General features: G+C 53.3%; 1 protein-coding gene across 1 annotated transcript in view; it reads right to left on the reverse strand.

The window, feature by feature from the left end:
* The window catches only part of LOC137760853 (protein-arginine deiminase type-2), a 42566-nt gene extending 20831 nt beyond the window's left edge, over positions 1 to 21735 (reverse strand). Inside the window, exons 1-4 of the mRNA XM_068537737.1 lie at positions 21644 to 21735; positions 9247 to 9430; positions 8189 to 8261; positions 1649 to 1710 (exon numbers count right to left, since the gene is read on the reverse strand). Coding sequence (XP_068393838.1) covers positions 1649 to 1710; positions 8189 to 8261; positions 9247 to 9430; positions 21644 to 21735 — 411 coding nt within the window. The remainder of the gene's footprint in view (positions 1 to 1648; positions 1711 to 8188; positions 8262 to 9246; positions 9431 to 21643) is intronic.
* Positions 21736 to 22317: the final 582 nt, after the last annotated feature.

A 22317-nucleotide genomic window follows, 5' to 3' on the forward strand; every position in this document is an offset into this window, starting at 1 on the left:
CACACACACACACACACACACACACACACACAATGGAATATTACTCAGCCATTAAAAAGAATGAAATAATGCCATTTGCAGCAACATGGATGGACCTAGAGATTATCATACTAAGTAAGTCAGAAAGAGAAAGACAAATACCATATGATATCACTTCTATGTGGAATCTAAAATATGATGCAAATGAACATATTTATGAAACAAAAAACAGATTCACAAATATAGAGAATAGACTTGTGGTTGCCAAGGGGGAGGTGGGGTGGGGGAAGGAAGGAGTGGGAGTTTGGGATTAGCAGATGTAAACTTGTAATATATAGGATGGATAAACAACAAGGTCCTACTGTATAGCACAGGGAACTATATTCAATATCCTGGGATAAACTATGATGGAAAGGAATATGAAAAAGAATATATACATGTATAACTGAGTCACTTTGCTGTACAGCAGAAATTAAACACAATATTGTAAATCAGCTATACTTCAATAAAATTAAAAAAAATATTTATGGGATGAGTAAAGAACGTATGAAACTTCACTGGCCGAGATGGAGGAAGCCTGGGCAAGTTCAGGCCCACAGGGACCGGGTGACTCCCCAGCTCCTCAGCGGAGGTCAGATACCTCAGAGGCCTCTGTGGTGCCTACCGGCACGTAGCTTGGCCATGGACACAGAGGACATATGTGTGGGGCTGCCTTGGCCTCAGGAAGGCAGGGCTAGGGCAGAGCCCCCAGAGAAGCCTGGGGGAAGGGGCTCCCCTATAGGCCTGAGGACATGCAGAGAGTCTGGAGCTGGCTGCTAGGCCCCAGGTTTCTCACTGGGCTGTATTTATTTAGCTTTTTAAAGTATCCATCTCCATATAATTTAAACCAGGCTTTAGGTTGTTATTATAAAAGTAATGTATGGCCACGGCAAAAATTTAAATGCTATACAAGGGCAGAAAATGGAAAACAGAAGCCTGGATGTGCATAGAGCGAAACCAGCAGAGCTTAAAAACGGGGTTGAGGAAAAAGTAGGAATCAGCGACTTGGAGAACACAATGCTATCTGTCTGCACAAGTTAAAAATATACACACGCAAACCACACCGCATGTTTCGCAAGAATCACAGGAACAGAAAGTGACGTGTTAAAACCATTAAAGTGGTCCTTTGTGGGGGGAGCAGAATGGGAGTGGGGAATGCAGGATCAAAGAGAATAAATGAATGATGAATGAACGAATAAATGAAAAACTAAAAACAGGAGAGGGGTTGTGCATGCACCATTAAAGATGATATGCCTTGACTTGGGAACGATTAATGCAATCTTCTGCTCCTGATGGTCAAAAAAAAAAGGCAAAATAATAAGAGCAAATGCTTTGGCAGTACTTCCTCTGTGGCAGGACATTCATCCTTTCCACCAACTCTATGAACTGGGTGTCCCCATCCTGTGGATGGGGGTCACTGAGACTCGGGAACCTGTTGCATAGCTGTCCCTCTAAGGAGCTTGCTCCTTGGTGGGCTCTGTCATTGGAGTGTGTGTCTGGGAACCTGTCTCCTCATCTGCAAAATGACAGTTGTTGAAGCTTGCTGGGGGGATCACGGCTGCCTGCAGGACCCAGCCTGGGGCTCTGGCCCCGGAATCCCCCCGTTCAGTCCGCCCTTGTAGTGAGGTACCTTTCTTGGGTTGTTCTTTTCCACCACGCCGTCCCGGTCTGCATCCACATCCAGGGAGATCTCTGGGGACAGACACATGGGTGAGTTGCTGAGCCTGCCAGACTGGGTGGGGCTGGGACAGGAGGAAGATTAGGGCGGGATTAGGGTGCAGCTCACCCATTTGCTTGGTTCCCAGAAGGGGAGTGCCTTGCTGAGGGCATCTTAGCCAACCCCCTACCTCAACACCCCACTGCCGGATGGAAACACGAGCAGATACTGTGCAGACTGTGCAGCTCTTGGAGGGGCTGCCAGGTGGGTCAGGGATCTCTCACCCCTTTACTGTTCCTCAGTCAATTCTGGGTGGTGGACAGGATGAGCCTCATTGGACAGATTTGGGAGCCTCGGTTCAGAGAGGCCAAGTCACATGCCCAGGGGCACACAGGTCGCATTAGCAGAACTGAAGCACACACTGCGTCTGGTCTGAATCGAAGCTCATATTTTGAAAACTTTCATAAGATTCCCTACCTGCCTTTCCTACTCTGCCCTAGGCGTGTGTGCACACGTGCATGTGTGTGTGCGCTTCTCTCCCAGAACTCCTGGTGGTCTAGGGCCCACCTCTAAGGACTGAGGGTTTTACCTTGGGTGGGAAACTGGGTCTTCAACCCCTCTTGATCTGAGGGTGCCCAAGAGGCCAGGCCGCCAGATAGAGGATCCAGAGCAGGGTCCCTGTTTATCCTTTCTCTTGGGGGAGGGACCTTCTCTATCCCTCGGCCTGCTGTGGAGACCGTGTGGGGCAGTGAAATGAGCCCAAGGTTTAGTACCAGACGGTGCTGGGCTTCAACCTTGGTTCTCTGCTTATAAGCTGTGTGGCTTTGGGCAGGTTAGACAGCTTCTCTGAGCCCCAGTTTCTTTATCTGAAAAACGGGGCCCTTTCCAGTGAGATGAGTTGCCCTAATTGCAATGGTGGGCACTACTGCCATTTTGAGCCGGATTTTTCTTGTTGTTGCTGTGGGAGCCGTCCTGGGGACGATATGCCTTGACTTGCACTGTGGGGTGTTCAGCAGCAGCCCTGGCCTCTGCCCCCTGGATGCCAGTAACACCCCCCAGCTATGACAACCAAAATGTCTCCAGATATTGCCAAGTGTCCTTTGGAAGGCAATATGGCCCCCTGAGTTACAGACCGACAGGGCGGGGCAGGGGAGTTGTTGGGAAGGTGATGGGCAGAATGAGATAAGCTGGGTTCAGGCCCCCGAACTGCCCAGAGGGCTCGGCCTCATGCTGAGCATGACTTGGACGGAGGTAGGAGTTGGGTGGGAATGAATGGATTCCTGGGCAGTCCCCTTGGCTGGCGTGCTCTCTCCCTGAAGAGGCAGAAACATCTCCTCTCTCTCTCCTAAGTCGGGGGATTATATTCGGGGCCTCCCTTTGCCCACAGCCTGATTCCCTCTTAACCCTGATTGTGGCTCTTCTGGGTCTTGAAGGAGGTAGGAGCGGGGGCGCTTTAAGGGCACCTGGTCCTTGGAGAGGCAGCGCTCCCCACCTCTGCAGCCCCACTGTCAGATGCTATAGGAAATAGTTATATAAACTCCTCCCATTGACCCCATTCACGCAGCAAATCACTGTTGAGCATCTACTGTGTTCCAGGCACCGCACAAGTCATGGGGACCAGTGGTGGGCAATCAGGGCCCCTGCCTGCTCCCAAGAAGCCCCCAGTCCTATGAGATAAATATTATTGTTCCCATTTTACAGGTGAGCAAACCCAGACTTGGAGACGTCACCTGTCAGCAAATTGGGCTGATGAGCTGGGAGGCTGGTGCAGGATAAGAATTCTAGGGAGAAAGCCAAGAAGGTGGCACCACCAGCTACTGTTAAAGAGGCTGAAGGCTCAGATGGAGGAACAATATTGATTTTGGCTCCCAGACCTTCATGAACTTTCCAGCGGGACACTCCCTAGGGAACGCTGCCTTTCGGGGAGGCTCGCTTCCTGAAGCTCCTGCCTGGGGACCAGCTGCAGACCCAGTCTCCTCCAGGAATCACGCTTTTCTTTTCAAGACAACAATCTCTCCTGCACGTATAGTTCTTTGTGGACGGTACAGCACTTCCCATGCGTGTTTTCCCTTCAATTGCCCCCCTCTCCACCCAGCCACCCGTACCATACAGATGAGGAAACAGAGGCACCCAGCAGGGCATTGACCATGAAGTCCCCAGAGAGTGCAGAGCCAGGGGTCCCACTCGGGTCTCTGACTCCAGACTCCTGCCTTTGGCCGTTCCCTCCACTGCCTGAGGCTGACCTCTACCCTGGGCTGTTTCCAAAACCCAAGCCTGCCTTTCAAGACAAGGACTTGCTCCCCTGAAGTTCAGGGAAGTTGGCCACCTCCCCACCCTGGCAGCCGTGTGGCTTTGGTCTCTAGGCTGCAAGGTGGTTCCACATCACGAATCCTGTGGTCCGTGAAAGCAGTGGGGCACAGGAGAGAAATTACGGAGCACTTCATTGTGCTTTACTTCATTACTTACTTTTTTTTCGGCCGTGCAGCGCGGGTTGTGGCATCTTAGTTCCCTGACCAGGGATTAAACCCTGGCCATGGCAGTGAAAGCGCCAAGCCCCAGCCACTGGACTGCCAGGGAATTCCCCACTATGAATTTCTTAAATTAAATTTTTTAAATCAATGTAATATTTGCACAGTGCAAAAAAAAAATCAAAGAGTACCAAATAGCTTCTAAAAAACCCCAGAAGTTCCTTGTCCAGCCCGTCCCCTCACCTGCCTGAGGCAATCTCTATAATACCAAATAACATGTTTATTGCTCTTTCTTGGTTTATTAAACTCAGACAAGTTTCACTGACTTCCCATTATGAAATTCAGGCATTGCATAATGGGGCTCCCTTATCGCCCACCTCCCGACCTCCCACGGTGCTTGACACGTTCTCTCTTATGACCCATGACCCAACTTCACAGTCAACTGGAATGGCTTCCTCTCCCCTCCACCCTCCCTCAGAAACCCTCTCAAGCTATAAGCCATCCCTCAAGGACTTCTCCCCTTCAAACCTTCCCCCAATGTCCAATTTAACTGGATTCCAAGGGATGATCTTTGTGGGGACGGGAGCAGGGCTGGCATGGCCTGCGCAGGGTTCTGGCCTCCCGGGATGGCTCTGTCTTCCCCGGGGGAGGAGGGAGAGGACATATCTTTCAGGGCCTCTGGGGTCCAGACATTTCCCAGAGGCTCTGAATCCTACCTCAGCCCCCCAGAATAGCCCCAAGGTGTCAGGTGGCACCTGTGGTGTGGGGCAGATCAACTGGAAATGTCACTGGGACTGGGTTCAAGGCAGTCTGCCCTGAGAATCAAAACACTGCCTCGGCTTCGACGCAGAGGCACAAGTGTTTTGGCGGGCTGCCGGCCCCCATGGGCAGTGGCAGGGTGCCGGGCCTTCTTGCCTAACAGGGCAGCTTGGGGAGGAAGGATTCTCTTCCCCAACAGCCAACTAGGGCAGCTATCCTCAGCTCTCCGGAGGGGATGCAAGGAGTGAGGGCCTTAGGCTGATGCTAAACATTCTCAAGGCTCCTGTACGTGTACTGCTCTCATTGCCAGGACCACGGCAAAGAGGGTGAGATTATTCCTCCCTCCGCGATCCCTCCCCTCCCACTTTCCCCCTTAACCCGGAGGGCTTGGCAAATCAGCCCTAACTGGGGGCTCGGAGGCCCTCAGGGATCAATGAGTTCAAAACTCTCATTTTATAGCTGGGAAAAAGTGAGGTCTAGGGAATTCCCTGGGGGTCCAGTGGTTAGGACTTTGCACTTCCACTGCCGTGGGCCCGGGTTCGATCTCTCGTCGTGGAGCTAAGATCCTGCAAGCCGTGTGGTGCAGCCAAAAAAAAAAAAAAAAAAAAAAAAGAGGTCTGGAGGGGGATGGGACCGAGACCCACAGTCTGATTTGGCCAAGGGCATCATAGTTTTGTTCTCGAATCCCAGGAGGAAGACTGAGGCACAGGAAGGTTCTTCAGCTTCACCCAGGCAGAGAGAAAATGGGCTGCCCCGAGAGGAAGGGAGAAAAGCAAAGAGCATCGACTGAGCACCTAGCCCCAGCTAGGGGCCAGGCCCTCAGGACGCACCATCCCACTGAACCCTTGTAAACACTGTGCAAGAATGCACCGTGAATCGCACTTTGCAGATGAGGAAACAGGCTCAGGGCGGTGGTCACAATGTGGCTGGACGGGGCAGAGCCAGAACATTGTCCACTCTGAAGTCAGGGATTTTTTTGGCTCAGCGTGGACTCAGCACAGAACTAGGGTGAGACAGACTCAGATACATCCTTGGGGGGCAGCCCCACTATCCTGGGATATTCAGAGCGTTCCTGCCTCTGAGGTGTTGCCCCTGCATGATTACTCAGGGCATGGGGCTCAAGGGCTCCTGGGGTAGATGCCTGAGGGAATACGGGACCCGGAGGGGTCAGATAGACCAGTGGGTCTCAAAAGAAACCCAATTTTCACTAGGATTGCTGGTGGAACGGGGAACACAAGTTCAATGGGGTGAGTTTTTCATAAAGCTTTATTTCTGCAATGTAAACGACTGTCTTTTGTTCTGAGATTATGCCCTGCCTACTTTTTAGGTGTTAAAATGATGGTGATGACTGATGGTAATTGTTTTATTCCTGTCTTTTCTTTCTGGCCAAGTGTCAAAATGGTCAGGTTTACTATTTTTTGGTTGGGGGGAAGAGGGGACATTTTATTGACCCATGGAACCTAAATATCTGGAACTTGTGGCAGTTAAAGAAATAATTGTTCAGTGACAGCACAGCCTTGGAACCCCAGAAGGATGAGCCTGGTCATTCATCACGTGCGTATCTGGTATCTTCTGGAGTCTCATGTCTGCAGCACCGTGAGAGGCTTGCTCCAAGCACAAGCTTAGAGTCTTCCAGCAGAGCCCTGCCTCCTTACAGGGCACTATTTTGCCGTCCATCCTGAGTCCGCCATGATTTAGGGTGGAAGTCTCGTTAGTGGTGCTGTCAGCCCCTGGGCATCTCCCTTCTCTGCCAGGCCTCTGGCCACTGCCCTTCCTGCTAATGTCCTCAGGTGTCCTTGTCTCTGTGGGGTTAGGTTTCCTCAGGGACGGTCACCTGAGACAATCTGGGGGCACTGTGTGCCCGTGAGGTGGACGCATGTGCCAGCCCTCAGCTGCGACTCGGGAGGCTTGGGTTTCATCTCCCAAGGCCCCCCGAGGTTGTCCTGAGGACCCCCTCACCCCCAAGGCCGGGTACTCACTCCCTCGGTGTGGAAAGAAGGGCAGGTGGCCAGCAGTCAAGCCCGTTTGGGAATAAGCTCAGAAGCAGGAGAGCACTGCTGTTGAGCCTATTTCAGTGGCTAAAGACACAGGGTTGGAGCAGGAGGGGCTGGCTTGGGAACTAGTTGTTTTGTGGGGGCAGTTCTGAGACCCCTGGAGGATGTGAGATAATTGAAATGGCGGGGTGTCCCACAAACCACTTTCAGGGTTTGTGGCCTCAGGCAACTTTTTGTTTGTTTTACTTTTTTTAGGAGCCTTGATTTTTCTCATCTGTAAAATGGGGACAATACTAGTATGTATTCTCATAATAGATGTAAGAATAGATTGAGATCATGACAGTAAACCACTTTGTACTGGAGCCTGGCACACTGTAGGTGCTCAGTAAATGCCACCTCCTCACCAAAGTCCTGGACACAGAGCAGGCTTTCAGAAAACAGACATTGTTATTTTTAAAGCACTCAGCACATAGTTGACTCTCAGTAACTGGTAGTTCCCTCCCCCTGACATGTGGCCACTCTATCAATGTGAAACTGAGGCTGGATGGACAAAATGACCCACTGAAATGTCCCCCTGGCTTAAACATTATTTGATTTAAAATTAAAAAAAGTAATACCTCCACTGCAGAGGAGTCGAGTGAATGAAGCTTCAGAAGACTGCATCCTATGTGCCCTGGCATCCAGGGCAGGGGAGTGCATTGCAAATGGAAAGAACCCAGGAGGAGAATGATCCTGAGTTCTGGACCCAACCCGCCACTGAGTTGCTGTGTGACTTTGAACAAGTTCCCTAACCTCTCTGGGCCTCAGTGTCCTTGTGAATCAAATGAAGGGCTTGGACTAGGTGAGTTAAGGACCCAGGCTGCATCTTTGTGTCCCTGGGCTGGGTCTGGGGAAGGCAAGTGTGTAGCTTGGATTGTTGAGGACAGCACAGGTTTTGTAGACAGGCCATTCCCCTCACTATGAGAGGCAAGCTCTTCTCCAGGCTGCAGGGGAGAGGCGGGAGAGGAACAGACTTTGCTCTTTCTCCTCCATGGCCCCCAGAGCCTGCGATGGGGACCCTGACATTGGGGTGAGTCGCTGGCAGACCAAGGCATGCCTCCTCCTGCAGCATCCCCACCCCAGGACAGAAGGGCCTGGGCACGTGTGGCATCACTTTTCAGGCCTGCATTATTCAGAGGAAGCTCTGAGTGCCAGGTCGGCAGCACTGAAAACAGCCCAAGTGCCGCTGAGAAGAGCAGCAATGCTAGCCCCTGGGAAACAAAGGCACCCAGGCCGTAGCCACGTCAACTCACCAATGGCCGTGAGGAAGAGCCCAGCCTGGTCGATGGGGGTGATCCCCTCCTCTTCATAGTAGTTGACGGTGACCTTGACAGGGAGGGGGCACATTGGGAGGGAGAGAAGAGCAGAGATCACAGATCACAGGCAGGAAAATCTGCAATGACCACCTCCCTCCCTCACACCTCACAGCCTGTCAAGCTGACCCTCTCTAAACATCTGAACCCTCTCCTCCAGGAAGCACTCCTGGGTTGGTGGGCTGTTTCTCTCAGATTATCCAACTAGATAGGGGACTCCCCTTTCTCAGAGTGCATCCAGGGTGCCGACCTGCCCCCTGGTGCATTCTGCTGCTTGTGGGGGCCCCACATCTGCCTTGGTGTGTGTCTAGCTACCGCCAAGCAACGAGGGGGCTTAGGTTGCTCTTACTGGATAACGCTCAGTGCCATCACTGACATGGGGCACACAGTGAAGTTTATAATTAGAGAACTTAGGGAAGAGAGAGTCTGGTCTGGGCTCTAGCACTTGGGCAAATCATTTTGCTGCGTGGGCGCTCAGCATTCCGTTTGATACACGATGAGACCAAGGATGTCTGTGGCTGTAACTTCCAATGATTCTAATAGTTCGTCATTCAGCAGCACACGATTTTAACCTGCCATGAAGTCATCATTCTATGATCTAACAACAGGCTGTCTAATACCATAGCCACTGGCTGCGGATGTTTATTGAGCACTTGAAATGTAGCAAGTCCGAATTGAGATGTGCTACAGGTGTGAAATGCACAGCAGATTTAGACTTGATGTGAAAAAAGAATGTAAGCTAGCTTTTTAATTTTTTTACATTGATATCATGTTGAAATGATAATATCTTGATGATGGAGTTAAGGAAAAAATATTATCAAAATTAAGTCCCCCTGTTTCTTTTTGCTCTTTTAATGTGGTTGTTAGAAAACATAAAATGACGCGTGTGGCCCACGTGCTGCTTCAATCAATAGCGCTGGTCCAGCCTGTCTCGATGCCAGCACCGTCGGTCCCCAGTTCCTGTGGCCCTCGCAGGGGCGCCTCCCCGGCCACGGTACCTTGTCACTGCTGGCCTCGGTGCTCGCTTGGCTCATGGTGAGCCGCAGCGTGGTGCTGGGCGACAGAGGCCAGCGCTGCTTGCCGTTGGCGGCCACCTCCTCAGGCTGCCTGTCGCGCACCACCTCCACCTGCACGCGCTCCGAGTGCTTCAGGCTGAAGGTCTGGGCCCCGGCTGGGGCCGCGCTGTAGGGAGAGAGGAGGGCGGTCACGGGGATCCCTGGGCAGGTGGGACAAGGGTCTTCAGGAGAAGACTCCTGGGGGGATGAGGCTGCAAGGACACTCCCAGGCTGCCTGGTCTCCCTAGGGACCCAGCTGTACTGTAATCACCTGGGAGTGAAGAGGGCACTTGTTAAAAATACAGATTCCTTAAGTGGGGGCAGGGATAAATTAGGAATTTGGGATTAACCGCTACACAGTACTATATGTAAAATAAATAAACAACAAGGACTTACTGTATTAGCACAGGGAACTATATTCAATATCTTGTAATAAGCTATAATGGAAAAGAATCTGAAAAAGACTATATATACACATATATGTGTATATATAACTGATATAACTGAATCACTTTGCTGTACACCTGAAACATAGTAAGTTGATGGTACTTTAAAAAAAAAATCACTGTATTCTAATTAAAACATCTTTTGGCCTAAAAAAAAAATTACCGATTCCTTGGGCCAATCTTGTACCCACTGAGTCAGAATGTTCCAGGGTGGGGCCTGGGGATCTGAATATTTAACACGCTTCCTCGTGTTTCTGACAGGCAACCAGCTTGGGAAGCCACCTGATACTGTATGGGTGGGGGTCTGAGGCTCAGACAGAGGAATGAGTTTGCTCCAAAGACAGTGCCAACCCTGTCTCCCAACCCCTGTCCAGCGTCTGAGCTGAAGGCCAGGAGACCTCGGCTGATAGTGAGGAGGCAGGTGTCAAAGCACTGCGTTTGCACAGAGAAGAAGCCTGGAACTCGGGTCTTAAAGGGGCAAGGGTGGGCTGGCTCTTTCACAAAGACCCCTACTTTCTGTCACAGCTTTCACAGCTTGGAATTCTCTCTGAGAGTCATTCCTTGGGGTTCTGGAGTGGTTTTCTATTGAAAGGGAAATAACTTCGGAATTCTTGAAAAGCCATCAAGATTTCAGGGCAGAAAACTAACTGGTCTGAGCTGCTTGCTATGGACTGAATGTTTGAGTCTTCCCAAATTCAGATGTTGAAGCCCTAACTCTCAATCTGATTGTAGTTGAAGATAGGGCTTTAGAAGATAATTAACGTTAAATGAAGTCATGAGAGTAAGGTCCTAATCTGATAGGATTGGTCACCTTGTAAGAAGAGGCAGAGAGAGGGGAGGGAGAGAGAGAGAGAGGGAGAGACAGCAGAAGGGCCATGTGAGCCCACAGCCAGAAGGCGGCTGGCTGCAAGCCAGGAAGAGAGTCCTCCCCAGAGCCCAACCGTGCTGGTACCCTGATCTCAGACTTCCAGCCTCCAGAACTCTGAGAAATAAATTTTTGTTCTTAAGCCACCGAGCCTGTGGCATTTTGTTTTGGCAGCTCAAGCAGATTAAGACACTGGCTTAAGGGGAGATAACAGGAAGGACAGGGAGATAGAGGAGGAAGGTACCCAGGGCTGACAGTTTTGCTAAATCTCCAGCCCCCGGTCTGAAGGTTCCTAAAGGCTGAAAAGGGCTCAGAGGGATTTAGGTGGATTCTCATGGGATTTGGGACTAAGATACAGGCACAAGTGTCTGCCTCAAAGGCACATCTGCTATTTTGAAGGTCTGGTGCTCCTGGGCTCCCGAAGAGTTCTCCACTGTGATCGGGCATCAGAATCATCAGGGGGTGCTGTTTAAATCTTCACTTTTTTGAAGGCTACAGATGTGTGGATCCCATTCCCAGAGAGTTTGGCTGCAGGGCTGAGGGGCAGCTGAAGCTGTAAACAGTGACCAGGGTTGAATGAGAGCTTTAGGCCAGTGGTTCTCAAAGTTCAGCAGCAGCAGCGGTGGCAGCAAAAGCATTACCTGGAGGGCTTGTCAAAACATGGATTGCCTGGCCCCTTCTCAGCATTTCGGAAACTCAGTAGGTCTGGAGTGGGGCCTGAGAGTTTGCATTTCTACCACGTGTCCAGGAACTGCTGGTGCCGCTGGTCCAGGGGCCACACCTTGAGAACCACTGGTCTCGATGTGCAGCAACGCACGCTGGTGCTTAGAGCCCTGGGATGAGACGGCCAAGGCCCTGAGTTTGAGTTTGCAGAGGCCCCCAGGCAGGGTCTCTTCGATCCAGGCCATAGACTGTGGGAGTTACTGGCAAAGACCACTGGTCTCGGGCATTGGCAGGAGAGACCACTGGGCAATGGTCGGGCAGCCTGTGTCCAGGGCTGGGAAAGAAGCTTGTAAAAGAAGCTCCAGAACCACTCTGTTTCTTGTCTGTCCCCTTCTAAACTCCTCAGCCCATCATGGGGACACTGGTTGGCTGTGGTCTGCTGCCCTCCATTCACATCCATCATTAGGAGAGGCACAGAGTCTGGGTAGAAACCCTGGATTGGGAGCACATGTGCAAAAAATATGGGTTCAAGCCCAATTTTGCCGCTGACTTGCTGAGGGGGTCTTGAGTGTGTTCCTCGCACCTTCTGAGCGTCCACTTGCCGACCCATAAGATGCAGGACGACCGCCCATCCCTCCTGTCTCTCATTCTTCGGCGGGGGGGTGGGGGGGGGTGCCTGCATTTTGCCTCATGGTGTTACCACCGGGTGTCTGTCCTCCTCTGGATTGTAAGCCCCCAAGGGCAGGGTCTGGTCTCCTCCAGGGCCTAGCACAGGGCTGGCACATCACACATACTCAGCAAAGAGGGTGGAGCTGAGCAGGACAGAGGTGAACCTTTTAGAAGCTCCAGGCAGCAAATCCCAAACGGAGGTGTGGGTACCCATGTGAGCTGCTTTTAGGTGGCACATGGATGCACAATTTAAAAGAAGACTTATGTATTTATTAAATGTATTATCTTTTATGGCAATTGATAAAGGTTGGGTATTTATGGTAATCATATCAGATCTCCACTTAAAGTTATAACAAAAATAAGAGTTGGTTTAAAGAAAATTTTTAAGTTAATGGTACTAGAGGTAGAATATGCTTTCGGTAAAAATTATGGGAGTCTGGGCAGTTGTAGGCTCAGATCTAGGAAACATTCCCCTAATGCAAGTCCTGGGTTTGACCATCAACCTGCTGGGTGGCCTTGGGCAAGGCGTTTGTCCTCTCTCAGTTTCATCAAGTGTAAAATGAGAGAATGGGACCAGGTCAGAGGTGGCTGGAGTCTGGGGAGCACAGAGGGGGCAGGCCTGGACAAAGGGGTGGGAAGGAGGTGCTGAAAAGCTGGGGAGCTCTCTGCCAGATCCCCACCCTCCCTTTAAGCAGAGCCACATTATTTCATCTTGTCTTACATAATGGGTTTCTGCAAACAACTCGATTTAGAAAAAAATGCTTTATAAACTCACAGGGCAGGATAATCTTTAGGGCCCCGATTCTGACAGTAGTGAGATATAAGTGATGCTTCCTGCCACCCTCATTCCTCTGAGCCAGTTAGAAACTAGAGGAGGCCGCAGAGGCTCGGGGGTTAACGCCTCACCCACACTGGAGCTCTGGGGCCTCACACCCTCCCACCCCAGCACCAGTCCTGCCCTGAGCTGAGCAAACAGCTATTCTTCCCGCGGCCCTGGCAGAAGCAACAAAGGCATCTATTGTCCCCCGTGGCTCCTGCTGGCTGCCTCCCTCCCTCCCCAGGAAGAATCTCTCAGAATTCCCTGCAGAAACCCAGGAGCCAGGGGCTGCGCCACCTTGATTGTCCCTGGAGGCTGCAGGGAGGGGCCTAGGAAGTTACGGAGGGAAGTAGAGCAGGGATGGTGGTGTCCATGACCTCCTGCTTATGGGAAAGAGGCTAAAGATATGTAGATGGAAGGACAGGCTAGGACCACATCTGCCCTGTCCCCCATAGCCCAGTACCCAGGACGTGACCATGCTCAATATATATTTTGGGAATAAATGAATGAATGGACCCACCCTTTTTGGTTTCCCAAACTGTATTACCAGAGTGATTAAAAAAAAAAAGAAATCAGGTTACTCGCCTGCTTGAAAATACTCAATGGCTCTTCAGTGTCTACCAAACAATAAATGCAAACTCTGTAGCCTGGTATTCACCCAGGGGCATTTAGCCACCGCATCTCAACTGGACTCCTCAGCCTCACTTCCTGCAACTCCTCCCACCCTCTCAACTCCCTGCATGGTTTCATCTCACCATGCATTTTGCATATGCTGTTCCTTCTACCTTTAGTACTTTCCCCTGACTTCTCTGCCTGGCAACTGCCCATCCCTCTCTGACGACTCAATTGATTTGTCTCCATCCATGTTTATTTCCCCTTGTGGCAGTTTATCTCCTTGAAGGTAGAGACTGGATTTTCTTTTTGTTTCAACACCTGGCTTAGCACAGACACATGGTAAGTAAATGTTTGCTGCAGGAAGGGTTGGAAGAGGGGACTTGCTTATGTGGTCATTCATTCACTCAACACGTATTTATTGAGCACTTACTATGTGCCAGGCGTATACTAGGTCCTGGGGGTAGAGCAAAAAAGATAATATGTTCCCGGGGTCCATGGAGCAAATGTTCCAGTGGAAGAGAAAGACTTTTGATGGATTACACAATTATGTGATTACAGCTATGAAAATTGCTCTAAAGGAGAAGTATGGGGTTCCATGAAGCCCTGGCCTGGAGGTCGAGAAAGGATTCCTGGAGGAAGTGGCACGTTTGAGTTGAGGTTTAAATTTTACTCTCTAAACGATAGATAAGAATTAGTTAAATCAGTGGTTCTTAAATTCGAGTTGCATTGGCAACACCTGAAGAGCCTGTTAAAATACAGGTTGTCGGGCTACCCCCAGAGTTTCTGATTCAGCAGATGGGGGGGAGGGGTGGGTGGGGCCTGAGAAGCTGCATTTCTCTTCCCCCCCCCCCCCAACTTTACTGAGGAAAAACTGACAAATAGAAGTGTACGTATTTAAAGTGTATGACAGGATGATCTGATACACATATACAGTGGGAGGAAAGTGCGTTGCTAACAAGCTCCCAGGGGATGCTGCTGCTGCCGGTCCGGGGACCAGTGTGAGAACCGCTGAGTTTGGACAAAGTGAAGAGAGGAAGAGGGGCAGGGACTTCCAAGCAGCAAGGACAGCTTGGGTGATGGCCTGAGGTGGAAGTTAGCCCAGCATGGTCAACAAACTGGAAGGAGGTAAATGTGGCTGCAGTTTGGGAGCAAAGGGGAGGGAGAGTGGTGGGGGGAGAGGACCCAGATCACGGCCAGGAGCTGGCCATTCTCCTGCGGGCACCGAGGCTTCTGAGCAGGGGAGACGTGATCATTTTTGCACTGCAGACAGATCCACCAGGGTGCAGGGTGGGCAATGGATTCAGGAGTCAACCAAAGGAACACTGAGCAAGACTGGAAAGTAGTGTCAGATGTATTGATAGAAGAGGGATGTTCACTGTGCCTGGCCCAGGAGAATTCTGGGTGTTGTGACCTAATATCTGCTCAGCCCCACAAATGCTGTGTGGCCTCTAGGGAGCCAGTCAGCCTCTCTGGTCTTCGCTCAGTCAGTGGGGAGGGTCACCAGCTTGGCCTCGCAGGGCTGGGATGCTCACTCAGCCTGGGACTCGAGGGCAGGACGTGCCTGCTGCTCGCTGGCACCTGGCTCTCCCAGCTTGTCCGCCTGCCCTGGGCCTTGTTAACACCAGCGGGGTTTACTCCACAGTGAGCCCAGCTCCTGGCAGCCTGGGTGTAACACCCTGTCCTTGGGTCTTTGCAGGAATCTGAGGGGGTTTGTGGGTGCCAACCTGGCGTGCAACCCCATGGTGAGCACCCTCCAGGAGCCGCCTGGGGTGGGTAGCTGGTCTGGACAGGGATGGGTGAAGACGAAACATGACTTTTGTCTTCAGCCAGCCTTCTCCTGTGCCTGGTAAGCTCGGCAGCCTCTCTCACTAGGCACTGGTGCCTCCAGCTGCCCAAGGTCCCTCTCCTGAGGGAAGAAACAATCTAATCTATGGTCACTCCCTCCGCAGACACCTTCAATGACACCCTACTGCCTGCAGAACAAAGTTTAACACCCGAGCCTGGCATTCAAAGCCTCAGTTTAAATGTATCCGCCCTCTAGTCTTATACTCCAGGCTACAGAAACTATGCCCTGTCTGCCCCCATGTGTCCCAACTTTCTTGCCAGGTACACTTGCTCCTGCATGGTCTGTCCTGGTCACACTGTGAACCCCTGTCCACCCTTCAGCTAGGTTGCCACCTCCTCCAGGAAGTCTTCCCTGATCCTATCAGCCAGGACTCATCTCTCCCTCCCTTTGCTGGTGCTTCAAACAACACTTAACACTTGGAACAACACTTCTCTCCCATGAACGTTATAAACTTTCTGAGGCCATAGTTCATTATTATTTGTTTTAATAATATTATAATAAACCCAATACTAATTCCTGATAACCACTTACTGAGTATTATGTACCAGGCACTGTTTCAAGCTCTTGGCTCATGTGACCTCAGTCCATCCTTTCGATAACCCCCCGAGGCCTGTATTAATGTCATCCCATTTTACAGATGAGCATGTTGAGGCCCACAGAGGGCAAGCACTTGCTCTGAGTCTCAGGGACGGACTGAGATGGGCAGGGTGTGGGGTAAACTCAAGTGCTCTGAGCTCCGGGCCTGGCTGCTCCCTTCCTGGGAGAAGATCCAGAGGTTACAGTCCTCCTTAAAGGTCCTCCAGGTAGGGACACCTGGCGGGGGAGGGGGACTGTCAGGCCTGGCTCAGGAGAGGATCAAATGAGAAGCCCCCTACTTATTTTGCACGTGGCGGTCAGAGGTCCAGAGAAGGGAGACCAAAGGCTGGCTTCCTGCCCTGGGCTCTTGGGTGAGTGACCAGGATAAGCAGGCTTGGGCCAGTCAAAGCCCCAGGCATGGGGTCGGGCCCGGCTGGGCAGGACAGAGCTGTCTCCGAAAACTGGCCTCCCCCAAAGTTGAACAGGTGTGCCTGTCCAGCTGGGGGTGGGCACTGGGGTGAGCCCCTGCCGCTGTGCTCAGGCCCTGTGGGTAGGGAGGGAAGGCTCTCAGGGACCCCAGCCGTGCAGTGGGCTGTGGGCTCGAACCGCAGGGTGCCAGGTGCTCCTTAGGACCCTGCCACTCCCCGGGAGCCAGCCTGACAGCCAGGCCCTGAAGCAGCTCCTGGCAGGGCCTCCTTTTTAGAGTCGAAGGCTCTGGGTGTTGTTCTAATTTATGGGGCCACCTGACCTGGCCTGACTGCCACCTACTGTCATTCCCTCAGGAGCAAGTGCTGCTCTGGCCAAACTCGGCCACATGCCCTTGACCTTCCACCGGCCCGTCCAATGGTATCCATCCCTTGAGGCTGGGGGTGGAGAGCCCAGTGACAGGCCAACGATAGGCCAGTCCACATGCATCCCGGGCCACAGCCATCCATCCATTCACCCAGCCAAGGAGCCCTTCAGTGACTTGAGGGCAGGAAGTTCACAGGAACAAGGAAGACAGCGAGCAGGAAGAGGACGTGCCTAAAACACGAGTCCTGGAAGGCGGCCCAGAAGAGCGGTCAAGGGCCTGGTCTCCATACCACCACCATTTACCAGCTGTGCCATCTTGGACAAACATCCCTTACCTCAGTCTCCCCCCAAATAGGTCCTAACTCATAAAGTTGTTGTGAGGTTTAAACACGTGTACATTATTAAGTACACGTGAGATGCGTGTGCAAGGTGCCCAGAAGGCTGCCTGGTACAGAGTAAGTCAGCTAGTAATATTAAGTAAATAATAAGATCTGCAAAGATAAAAGCAATAGTCACGAGGTAGGGAGTGACTGGGGCTTTGGGTCGGGCACTACGAAATGGGAGGGAGTCAAGAAAGCTGCTTGGAGGAGGTCACGTGAGCTGAGACTTGCCAGGCTCGCAGAGGTCTGGTGGACAGTGCTCCAGGCAGAGGGAACAGCGCCTGCAGAGGCCCTGAGGTGGGGATGAGGGGGCTGCATTCAAGGGCCAAGAGCATCCGCAAAACCAACGTGGCCGGAGTGGAATGCGTGCAGGGGAGTCAGCAGGAGATGGGGTCAGTGAGGCGGGGCCCGGCACCCTACGGGAAGGCACCAAGTCCTCGTCGCTTCAGACTGGACTGCTGACCCTCCCTGGCCTTTGTCCTAAGGATACCTTCTAAAACACTCAGACCAACCAAGAGACAGAGAGACGGGGTCTGAGTGGGTTGAGGGAGTGAGATGGGGATGAATTTAGATTCGGCAGGCTCTCCTCCAAGGCAGGATATGTAACTGCCCCATGCCCTGTTTTTCCAGCATTTTGCTATGCTGACGTCTAGAAACTCCTGCCCTGGTACCCCCTTTCCTATCTTCTGCCAGAGAGTGATGGGCAAGACCCTGCCGGGAGAAATGGCTGGTTAGCCTCTGCCGTAGGGTATCTCAGGGAAAGGGGCACAGGATCACCCCTGCTTCCTACCTCATGGGCTCATCATGAGGTCAGATGTAGCCAGGAGAAAGCCCTGGAGAGGCAAGAGATAGTTGATACCATCATCTCTGCTCTGAAGCTCCTGCAGACCTCAGGGTATGGGTCCTGACCTCTCTCCACCAGGGAGAAGGGGACACCTGCCCAGTTGAGAACTCTCACGCCCCTGGACAGATGCATGAACCAGGGAGGGATAGGAGAAGCTGTCTGCACAGCCTAGTCTGCGGGAGAGTCGGGCAGAGTGCGATCACCCCATTAATTTACTCCGAGGCTGCCCCTCCTCCAGTCCCTCCAGGCTCTGGGGGTGTCCGGCCGAGGTGAGCGGGGAGGGTGAAACCGACATGGGGGTGCCGCTCACTCAGTGCCCTCTCTCCAACTCCAAGCCAGAATCAGATGGGGAGCCAGGCCAGCCCCAGTGGAGAAACGGCTGCCAGCTAAAGGGACCATCAGGGGAGATTGTGCGGACAAGGCGTACGTGTGCCAGACCTAAGATAAGTACACTTCTGGGTGGTAGAAGGAAACAGCAAGTATCTTTAACAATGATCGCCAAGTAAATCTCTAGAAAAAAAAAAAATCCTACTTCCTTTTTTCTGCGCATCTATTTATAGCTTAGCAGCACTCAGAATGTGGCTGGGTCAGGTCATCATCCCCAAAGGACCAGTTTTGATGGGAGAGGGAGGGTGACCCTTAGGGCCTGCTGAGGAAGGGGCAGGCGAGGCCCCTGCTGTGTGTCCGGAGGGGAAGGAGGGCGTGTGTACATCTCTGGAAAGGCGGCCCAGAGCCCTTGGGAAAAGGGGTGGGTGTTGAGGTCTCTTCACTCGCCTTTGTGACTCAGGAGTGAGGGGTCAAGACACCACTCCCTCACTAACTGGGCCCAGGGTCCACCAGACCTTGTCCCTTGGCGTCTACTTGGAGACTGGAGCCCCTGGGGGCATCACGTGGGGTCTTGGGTCAGGACCTGTGTCTGGGTGGGGAAGGGCTCAGTGGGAAGTGGAGGGTCAGTTGGAAGTGGGTGAAGTCTCCGGGGGCAGTGGGCTCACGGCCCGGGTGGAGGGTGGGAGGGACACATGCTGAGAGGTGCACCCAGTTCAACCTGCTAGTTTTAGGGTCACACAGGCTGGAGTGGAGATTCAGAGCCTGAGTTCTGACCCACACGGAACTAGACCTGAGTCCTGTGTGACATCAGGCAAATGGCTTCACCTCTCTGAGCCTCACTTTCCTCATCTACAAAATGGGATGATCCTAGCACAGCCTCCAAGGTCTGTGGAGAGGAAGAGAGGAGATAATGCATTCGGTCTGTGAGTGCTCACTAATATCTCCTGCTATTAATACTGACAGTCGCTCTTACCACTACAGCTATCAGGAGTAACAATGGCCCAGTCTCCTTAGTTTCAGAAGGGGCTTCTGTCCACTAGACCAGTGGTTCTCAACTGGAGGTGACTTGGTCCGCCACAGACTGCTGGCATTGTCACAACTGGGGAGTTGCTACTGGCATCCAGGGGTTAGAAGCCAGGGACGCTGCTAAACATCCTACAAGGCACAGGACAGCCCCTGGCGACAAAGAGTTATCCAGCCCCCAATGAGGTAGTGCCTAGGTTAAGAAGCTCTGCTCTAGACCTGCGCTGTTCAGCACATACAGTGGCCGCCAGCTACCTGTGGCTATCGAGCGCCTGAAATGCAGTTAACCCGCGTAGAGATGTGCTGTAAATATAAAACACACATTGAATTTCAAACACTTAGCAAGAAAAAGAGGATGTCAACTAGCTCATTAATAATTTTTATATTGATTACATATTGAAATGCTAATATTTGGGATATACTAGGTTAAATAAAATATATATTACTATACCTAATTTTACCTGCTTATTTTAACCTTAAAAATGTGGCTACTAGAAAATTAAAAATTACACATGTGGCTCTATTTGTGGCTTGCATTCTATTTCTGCTGGACAGCGCTGGTCTGGACTGTACTGCTTCTCTTGGGGGTGGCGGAGAGTCTTAGGTGAAGTGCAGGTGGGAGGTGAGGGTCGCTGGGGCTGCGGCTGGTTTCTTGAGAAAGGACAAAGGGGATCGTCACACGTCTGCCCCCTGCCAGAGGAAGGATGAGTCCACATCTCCCCTGCTCCCTGCCCCTACGCGGGCTGGGCCTCTCTCTGCCAGGACAGAGGGCGGGCAGGGCGCCTGAGCCTGAACCCCTTCTTTACTCCCCACCCCTCAATGGAGGCACCATGCCAGCCTTTCAGGCCGCACTAAAAGTGCCCCAGTGAACAAACAGGCGGGTATGGTGACAGCTGAGGCTTAGAGACCTGAGTGTCCTGGCTCCCGTCCCACTCCCTGGCAGTGCCTAGTTAGGACTGGGGGGGTGGAGAAGGGAGGGGAGCGCTCCCAGGCCACTGAGGCCTGGACCACACTCCACTTTTGTGTTACGACCTTCAGAAACCACCCCTGAGGTTTACATGTGGACAACTGAAGCCAGGGGCCAATGAGTGGAGAGGGTCCCTGGTCTGCATGGTGACCGGGCCCTTTGCTCTCAGGGAAGACCAGCGCCTGATGAGGAAGAAGCTAGAGACTGGCCAGCAGGGCCGCCAGGGCCACTGGAGGTGACAGAGAGAATGGGCTGGGGAGGATGTGTGGGAAGACACAGGGATGGGGTTTGGGGTGGGGGCGGCCTGAGCGAGGCAGGGCGCTCCAGATGACAGAATGATTTGGGAGCAGTAAGCCACTTTGGCGCTTCCAACTTAGCTCAAGGCACAGAGAGGTTCAGGGGACTTGCCCCAAGGGTATCAGCATGCGGTCCCCACCCCTGGGTCCTGCATGCTCCCTCCTCTCAGCACTGACCCCTCCCACGCTAGCAATGGGGAACATTTCAAATGCTTGGAACAGAGGGCTGCAGGATCCCACCCTGGACTCTCCACCCCTGCATTCACACCAGCCACACCTTCGCAAGGCCTGCCCCATGCATGGTGGGGAGACGGGTCATTGCACTTGGCTGCTTCCTGGGGGCTGGGGGTAGCAGGGGGGGCCCTGACTTCAATTCCCCCACCCCAGGTCCTGCTGTCTCAGAAATCCTGCGCCCCACCAGAGTTCGTGGATGGGAGAACAGGGCCAGGGGGAACAGCATCCTGGAACAGGAGAGCGCTTCTGACAAAGACTCCACCTCCACACCCTCAGTCTGGGGGAACAAGGTCCCTCCCCGACCCCAGGGTGAAGTCAGGGGAAGGCATCTGGGGACAGGGAGCTCATGGCCAGTGCCTGGCGACAGGCAATCACCAGCAACCCCCACAGGGCGAAACTGGAGACTAGGCAACCCCTAGGGCCAGATGCCGCCCCTGGGCAGCTCCCCTCTGGCCCTGCCCCAGCCCCTGGCAAATCCTGGAGGAAGCTCAGCTGATCTGGGAGAGGAGGGAGGGGCTGGGCTGAGGCGGGTGGTGAGCCAGGAGGGTCTGAGGGCGTAAGGGAGGTGCTGAGGGGAGAGCGGGGAAGGGGAAGAGGAGAGGATGGTGGGGAAGCTGAGCGGGTGCTGAGGTCGTCCTGGGAGAGGGGCTGGAGAGGGGCAGGCGGTGCGAAGACTGGGGTGAAGGGGCTGGCGCCTGGAAAGGAGTAGTGAGGGTGCTGGGGCTGTGTCAGGGTGTCTGGGAGGGTCTCCGGATTCCGGATTCCGGGGAGGCTGACAAAAAGTTTAGGGGCTGTCAGGTTTCTGGGCAAGGTTCTTAGGATTTTTGGGCGCGGGGGCGTCGGATGAGGGACGACTCGGGCTGGAGGCAGGCTGTCCGTGTCCCCGAGTCTGGCGAGGGTCTCAGGATTTCTTGGGCCCAGATTTCGGGCCGAGCCCGGAGTCGGAGGGGGTCTTGGGCCGGCGCGGTGGCCCGGCTCACCTGTAGACATCGGTCCAGAGGTGCGTGCCCAGCACGTACACTGCCTCCACGCGGCTCCCGTACTGCAGCCGCACCGTCCGCTCGCGTAGCATCTTCCCCGTAGTGCCCGGCCCCGTGCCCGTCCTCTCTCGTCTGGGTCCGCCTGGAGCACCCGCCGCAGGTGACCCCTCCAGCAATCCGCAAGCGCTGCGGCCTCCGCGCTCCGCCTTTATCCTGCCGCCGGTGGGCGGAGCGGCCCGTCGGCCTCCTCTCACAGTGGGCTGTGGGCCCGTCCGTCAAGCGTGGCCACGCCCTCCACAATTCTTCCTGTGGGGACCCCACCCCCAGGCCCCCCAGCCCTCCCCCTCCCCCCACCCCAGGCCCCCCCCAGCCCCCTCCCCCATGGTCTGGGTGATGTCAGCAGTTGCCAATTTCCTCCTTTCACTGGTTGATTTGCTCATTCTTTCATTCAACATACTTTCAGTGGGCCCCCAGCTGGCCGGCGCCAGGACACAGGGCCAGCCACCCCTCCGGGCGCCCCCCCGGCCCTGCGGGGCAGATAATGCAAATGTGGAGCTGTCATAGGGGCGGGGACAGGAGGCGGTGGCCCAGAGTGAGTGGATGCGCTAAACCAGCCCAGGGTCCCGGACCTGAGCCTTCTTAAAGGAGGGGTTTGCAAACTAAGGGGAACGGAG

The sequence above is a fragment of the Eschrichtius robustus genome, chromosome 3 (assembly GCF_028021215.1).
Source record: "Eschrichtius robustus isolate mEscRob2 chromosome 3, mEscRob2.pri, whole genome shotgun sequence".
Classification (NCBI taxonomy): domain Eukaryota; kingdom Metazoa; phylum Chordata; class Mammalia; order Artiodactyla; family Eschrichtiidae; genus Eschrichtius; species Eschrichtius robustus.